This window comes from Trichosurus vulpecula, chromosome 4 (genome assembly GCF_011100635.1).
Source record: "Trichosurus vulpecula isolate mTriVul1 chromosome 4, mTriVul1.pri, whole genome shotgun sequence".
Taxonomy (NCBI): Eukaryota; Metazoa; Chordata; class Mammalia; order Diprotodontia; family Phalangeridae; genus Trichosurus; species Trichosurus vulpecula.
Genome location: NC_050576.1, coordinates 185,614,508 through 185,621,707, shown reverse-complemented (window position 1 = coordinate 185,621,707; position 7,200 = coordinate 185,614,508). Strand labels below are relative to the sequence as shown.

The 7,200-nt window shown below is 47.8% G+C and overlaps 1 protein-coding gene across 1 annotated transcript; it reads left to right on the top strand.

Moving 5' to 3' along the window:
• Positions 1 to 950: 950 nt before the first annotated feature.
• Positions 951 to 2,390, top strand: LOC118847606 (protein C1orf43 homolog). The gene has a single exon (XM_036756149.1). The coding sequence runs from the start codon at positions 1,016 to 1,018 to the stop codon at positions 1,730 to 1,732; it is 717 nt and encodes a 238-aa protein (XP_036612044.1). The 5' UTR covers positions 951 to 1,015; the 3' UTR covers positions 1,733 to 2,390.
• The last annotated feature ends 4,810 nt before the right edge of the window (positions 2,391 to 7,200 follow it).

The window sequence follows — 7,200 nt, the reverse complement described above, 5'->3', positions numbered from 1 at the left end:
GAAAATTCCTAACTATGGGCTAGTGGACCCCGAAGCCTTCTTTTCCCCAGCTTTCCAACACCCAGCCACGTGCCATAATGAGACAGGAACCATAGTGGTACTCTGTCGGATTTCAGGTCACAGATCACAGCATGTCAGAGCTAGAAGAGACTTTGTAGATCTGGTCCTATCCCTGTTCCTTTACACTTCCTCAGTCCCCTTCTCCCTTCCCATCCCCCTGCTCCTGCAGTCCCTCCCTCCCTCTGATTGGAGAAGGTGGAAAATGGACATCAGAGAGGTCCTCCTAGATCCTGCATTAAGATGGCCCAGGCCAGCCAGTTTAGTCATCTCTCAACTGGCTACAGAACTTCATCCTCAGCTTCCCTCACAGGAGACCTTTCCACCCCCGACTTTTCCTCTCCTTTTTGTCTGTTGTCTTCCCCCTTTACACTGTGAGCTTCCTGAGGACGGGGACTGTCCTTTGCTGACTATCTCCCATCCCTATCCCTTATGCCAAGATCTATATCTTAAACAGGATCAGCCCCAGGATGACATTTTAGGGCATATCATTTTATCTTCTCAATGGCTCTGGGAGCTAGGTAGTACAAATATTATTCACATTTTATAGATGAGAAAATTGAGTTTCAGAGAGGTTAAATGACTTTCCCATGGTCATGCAGATGGTAAAAGTCAAAGATAGGCCTCCTACTCAGGTCCTGCCTAACTCCAAGTCCAGTACTATAAAATGCCTCTGTCCCCTTCCATTCGTCCAATTTCCCTACTCTACTGTACCCTCCCCCTTTAAAGTAGGACAACCAGTCAGTACCCCCTCCCCCCCGCCCCGGTACCCCCGCGCTCCCCCTGGCCGCCATGTTTTCCGACAGGGCCCAGCTTTGGCTTCCCCCATAAGGAAATGGCCAAACAGCACCAAAGAGCCCTGGGGCTGTCGCTACTACGGAGCCTGAGCTAACGAAGCTGGAAGGAGGCCACGGCGTCCAGCAGTAACTGGTTGTCTGGGGTGAATGTCGTGCTGGTGATGGCCTATGGGAGCTTGGTATTTGTGCTGTTGTTCATTTTTGTGAAGAGGCAGATCATGCGTTTTGCTATGAAGCCTCGAAGAGGCCCTCACGTCCCTGTGGGGCACAACGCTCCCAAGGATCTGAAGGAAGAGATTGACATCCGATTATCCAAGGTTCAGGATGTAAAGTATGAACCCCAGCTCCTTGAAGAGGATGATGCCAGACTCTTGCAGCTGGAGACACCAGGAAATCAACGTTGCTACAATTACCTGTACAGGATGAAAGCATTGGATGCCATTCGTGCCTCGGAGATCCCATTCCATTCAGAAGGCCGGCATCCTCATTCCCTGATGGGCAAGAACTTCCACTCCTATCTGCTGGAGCTTCGAAACACGAGTACCCCCTTCAAGGGTGTCCGCAAAGCTTTCATTGATACCCTGCTAGATGGCTATGAGACAGCTCGATATGGAACTGGCTTGTTTGGCCAGACTGAATATCTACACTATCAGGAAGCACTGAGTGAACTGGCTGTCGCTGTCAAAGCCCGTGGTGGGAGCTCCCAGCGGCAGCACCAGTCGGCAGCTAAGGATCTAACACAGTCCCCTGAAGTTTCCTCCCCAACGACTATCCAGGTCACCTATCTGCCCTCCAACCAGAAGAGTAAAAGAGCCAAGCACTTCCTAGAGCTGAAGAGTTTTAAGGATAACTACAATACACTAGAGAGCACCCTCTGACTGAATTTGGGGAGAGCCATAGCCAACATGGCTTCACTAGGAGAATCCTGCCCCCCAGGGCAGGAGACACAGCAGCACTGGACAGCATTGATAACATTGTGCCCAGAATTCTTGAAATGTGTGTCTGGAGAGCCTTCCTGAGCTTATCCCTCTGGTCTGTTGTAGAACAAAAGTTCCATGAGGCCCTCTTTCCCTCTCCAATAGCTTTTTTATGGAGTTGAATCCACATAATTTTCCTCTGGCTGTGTCACTTCCTCTTTACCCCAGCTTGTTTTTGATCATGGTTATTTTTTACCCTCTTTCAAAGTCAGTTTTATCCTAAATAGGTTAGTGGGGTTGTGGGAGGGGGCATTTATGATGTTAGAAATGGAAACCACAGAGCCCCTATCTTACCTACTTGGATGGGGACTCTAGCCCACAGACATGTCATTTAAAGTTGTGGAGTGAAAAGGGCAGAAGGGAACTAGGGTGTTGTACTTAAACTGAGCCCTGTTGAGATTTGTGTTGTGTTTAGTGCACTGCCTTTCCCTTCTCTTCAAGATGTAACTGAGGGGAACTGTCAGTGATACAGGCACTAATTCCATATTCCCCCAATAAGTCACAGTACTGGTCTGACTTTATAAACCGGCTATTTAATAAAAACAGCTCTAAAAAATAATAAAAAAAAAGTAGGACAACCACCAGCATTTGTGTCGGCCTTTTTCCCAACTTGCCCCAGGACGATGAAGGGGATCACAGTGTTGTCAGCATGATGACGTTAGGTCCCTACCAGCTTTAACCCTCTGGTTCTCTGAATCTAGAACTCATAACTTATATATCTTAGCTCACGAAGGACTCTGTCTGGCTTCCTCAGGCCCACTAGACTCCTGGCCCTGACAGAATAGACAGACTGACAAAGTTTGAGGTGGGGGGCAGGGTGGGAACCTCTCTTAAATTCAGCAGGCACAGGACTGACTATCTGAGGGCACCAGCTTTTCTCCTACCAACACCCAGGCTGGCAATCTTGCCACTTGGAGGAGGAGGGGAGTAGTTGGGTTTCCAGGGAGAGACCTAAATAGAGAAGGATAGGAACAACCCATAGCAGGCCTCTGGGCCCCAGAAGATTTAAAAAAAAAAAGCAAGCTGAGATTGGTGGTGGCAGCAGGTCTGTGATGTGGTCTATGAGAGAGAAAGTAAAGGAAAACCTTAGATGGAGCAAAGCATGGAACAGTTGGAAGTGTTGGCTCTGATTCTTTATTGGCCCTGAGAGACACCCTACAAAGGGGACCCTAGACTCAGAGAAACACAGCACAAGGAGCCCTGGGTGTAGAAACCCCACAAGGGTCATCCAAATAGAGAGGGACCCTCCAAATTGTATCTACAACCCAGAAAAATCCCACAGAGAGGGGCTCAAACCTAGAGAGACCCTACGGGGGATCCCTAGACAAGGAGATTATAGAGAGAGAGAATCTGAGGCCAGGAGAAACCTTAACAGACATGGTCAGAACCAGGCTGAGGGAGGAAGGAGGAAAGAGGAAGGGTCATCTGTATGAATCCTCTCTCCCTCTCTGCCTCCCTCCCTTCTTCCTCAGGCCCATAAAAGCTGTCTTTTCATTCCCTATACCTACAACGAACAGACCATCTGTCCTGGATTTTCCAAGACAGTCCGGATTTAAAGAAAAGAAGACCTGCTTAGAAAAAGGAATTGAATTCAACAAGCAATTCCTCAGTGATGGCTACCTGCTAGGTGCTGTGCGAGATCCTGGGGATAGGAAGACAAGAGCCAAGTTGCCCCTGCCTTCAGAGAGCTTATATTTTATTTTACCTTGGGGAAATGAGAGGGACTGCTGGAGAGGGGAGAGAAGATGGGCCTGAAGTCAAGAGAGAGCTGGGATCTAGCTGTGTGACCTAGCTTAATCACTGAACCTGTCTGAGCCTAGGCTTCCTTCTCTGTAAAATGAGAGTAATTCTGGTCTCCCCTTGGGATTGTTGTAAGGCGCAAATTGACTCAAGCACAGTTCTACCAACAACACTTTTATCCTCGTTGGGAGGTAGGTCCTATTCTTGTCCCCGTTTTACAGATGAGGAAACTGAGGCAGACAGAAACATGCCTGGGGTCACATAGCTAGTAGGTGCCTGAGATGGGATTTGAGCTCCGGTCTTGCTGGCTCTAGGTTCAGTGCTCTAGCCTCTGCTTTTTACTGTGGAGGGAGGATTGAGAAAGGGTTCATAGGACTGAGGGGGATTCCATGGGGGGAGGGGGGAATACCCTTCCTGGAAAAAAGAACTAGGCTGACTTTTTCAAGAAGAGTTCACTGAGATTCCCCAAGCCAAAACGCACTGTACCCAGCACTCTCTCACCCATCTGCCAGGCAAGATGGAGGCTCACAGACACCAAGCTGATATACCCTCGAATGCCATCATGGCTCATGCCCCACTGCCAGGCGTGTTCCTCCCCCTCCCCACTTCCCTTGTTGGGGGAGGGAGGAAGAAATCCCCCTCCATCATCCCACACTACTCCCACCCCCCCTCCCCAGATCTTCCATTCTGCCTTTCCTGAAATCTGACTGTCCTGGAAAGAGGGAAGACAGAGCCAGTGAGGTCACATGAAGGTTAGAAGGGTGATCAGGCTTATGTAGGAGATGGGTGATATACAGAGGGAGCAGGTCTCCCCCTTAATTCAACTAAACGATGCCTATACACAGGCCCCCCTTGCTCCCCAAGCCCCCAGCCATCAAGTCCAGAGCTTTGCTTAGTTAATAGAATACAAAAGAAGGAATGGGGGGGGGCTGGGTGCAGGAGAGAGCACTGAAGAGAGAGAGAGGGAAAAGTTGGGTCCTTTCCAAAGAGTTAATGTTCCACAGTATGATCGATTAGATGTCAGATGTAATTTCAAACCAATACAAGATGAATAGCATAATTTTCCCCCTCTCATTTTAGACAGAATTAAGAATCCATTAGCTAACACAAATTTTTGGCAAGTTTAATAGAAGCTCAAATCTACATTCGGAGGAAATGTTCCCCAAGGCCTGCTTGGAGACTTTGCTCCCCAGATCCTCCCACCCCCACCCCCAGCCTTGTCCTCCTCATCCCCTCTGCCTGGTAGCCCAGCCCAGAGATTAATTGGCCTAACCCTGCTCACAATGGCCTGGGTCCTTGGCCATTGTCTTCTTGTGACAATGGGGCAGTGGAGAAGGGGGAGGGAGGGGTTGGCAAAGGGCCCAGGAAAGGGGGGGTGGCATAGGATTTGTGAATTGGCCCCTAGGGTGTGAAAATGATTGGAGATTTGGGCACTTTGAGGTTCAACCTTTTCTCCATCCTCAGACCCCCAAAACATCCCCTTCATTACCAGGCTGAGGGAGGAAGGAGGAAAGAGGAAGGGTCATCTGTATGAATCCTCTCTCCCTCTCTGCCTCCCTCCCTTCTTCCTCAGGCCCATAAAAGCTGTCTTTTCATTCCCTATACCTACAACGAACAGACCATCTGTCCTGGATTTTCCAAGACAGTCCGGATTTAAAGAAAAGAAGACCTGCTTAGAAAAAGGAATTGAATTCAACAAGCAATTCCTCAGTGATGGCTACCTGCTAGGTGCTGTGCGAGATCCTGGGGATAGGAAGACAAGAGCCAAGTTGCCCCTGCCTTCAGAGAGCTTATATTTTATTTTACCTTGGGGAAATGACAAGTACACTGATAATAAATACAATCTACTCACAAAGTAATGGGGGTGGGAGGGATAGTGCTGACAGGAAACGTTCTGTGTTGGAGGTTGTACTTGGCTAAGCCATGAAGAAATCTGGGGACCTGGAAGGTGAGAAAGGAGATCATCCCAAGCATAGAGGTCAGATCTCAAAGGCATGGTGACAGGAGATAGAATATCATGTCACCCTACCATCTGGTAGATGTGAATCTCCGCTGGAGGACAGGATTCTTAGGATGGGGGCTCAGAACGCCCATCCCCTGCCTATATTTCCTCACTTATCGTAGCTGGGCCTGAAAAAAAAAACTTGAGTCCAGAGACTTAAAGGAAATGCAGAATGAGGCCCAAAATTGGTGCTTCAGCACTCCTTCAATTTAATTTTCAAATATTTATTAGGTCATGCTATGTGACCTGGACAAAAATGAAACAGCACCTGCCCTCAAGAAGTTTATACTCTACTCGAGGAGACATGGATACATGTACATAGATAAATTGTTCTTTTCTTCTTTAAAGGTAATTTGAGGACCACAGAGAGAGCTGTAGGGGAACTCAGAGGTTATCTCATCTAACCAGCTCATTGGACAGATAGGCCCAGAGAGGTTAAATGATCGGCTAACACAGACAGCGCTCTGACTCCAAACGCAGCATTCTTTCCTTGCACCACCCTGGGGTAGGAAAGAAGAGCAACAAATAGGAGAATCAGAGGTTTCAAGGATGAAGGAAGGAAGCATTTATTAAGTGCCTACTATATTCCAGGAACTTCATTAAGTGCTTTACAAGATCATTCTCACAACAGCCCTAGGAGGTAGGAGCGATTATTATCCCCATTTGATAGTTGAGGAAACTGAGGCAGAGATGAAGTGACTTGCCTAAGATCACACAGTTAATAAGTAACTGAGGCTGCATTTGAATTCAGGTCTTCTTGAGTCCAAGCCCAGTGCTCTAGCTGCCTTGGACACTGTGCTTCCCAGGTCCAGGGCCTTTGCCAGAGTGAACTGGGCATTGAATGAAGTTTGAGAACCCAAAGAGACATAGATGAGGAAGAAGTGCAATCCAGGCACTGGGAATGTTTGTAGCAAAGGCAAGGAGGTAGGAAAAGTGTTAGAATTTCTTGGGACTATGTCTGGAGTGGAGCAGGATGATGATCCAAGGCAAGTAAGGCAGGAAAAGGAGAAGGAGGCAGAAGGACATTGGGAAATGGGAGATTACCCAATGTCTATACCAGTGGCTGAAAATGTCCCTGGGGATATTTTCATTTACTAAAGGTGTTTGCCTCTGTTATGGAGGATGTCCAGCACAGATTCCAAATGGAAGAAGGAAGATTTCATTATAGAAGGTGAAGCCTTCCAAGGGTTCCTGTTTGCAGACATCATTGTGCTGGTTGCGTTAAGTCCTTAAATGTGAGTCAAAACCATTCAATAGAATTAGGTTAACAATTTGCACAGAACAAACCTGGTTGTTCCTTCTTTCTTGAAGAGGACCAAAATGATATCACTATGCTAGAGTCAAGTTTCAATGTGTCCATCTGTGGCCAAACCAAGCAGATAAAGAACACCTAGTGTCCAGATACTACATAGGGTTCAATGGAGTGAGCTCACTGAGCTATGTCAACATACATCTTGGGCAGACAATGCATACTGACAATGAACCAGGCCTATGTTCTAGGCTCTCAGGCTAGTTCCAAGGGTTGGAGCTGGGATCAGGCTCTCCTTGTCGTTCAGGCATTTTTCAGTCATGTCTGACTCTTTGTGACCCCACTTGAGGTTTTCTTGGCAAAGATACTAGAGTGGTT

Excerpts from the sequence above, each read along its gene's own strand:
- LOC118847606 (XM_036756149.1), top strand. The coding sequence starts at position 1,016 with ATGGCCTATGGGAGCTTGGTATTTGTGCTGTTGTTCATTTTTGTGAAG.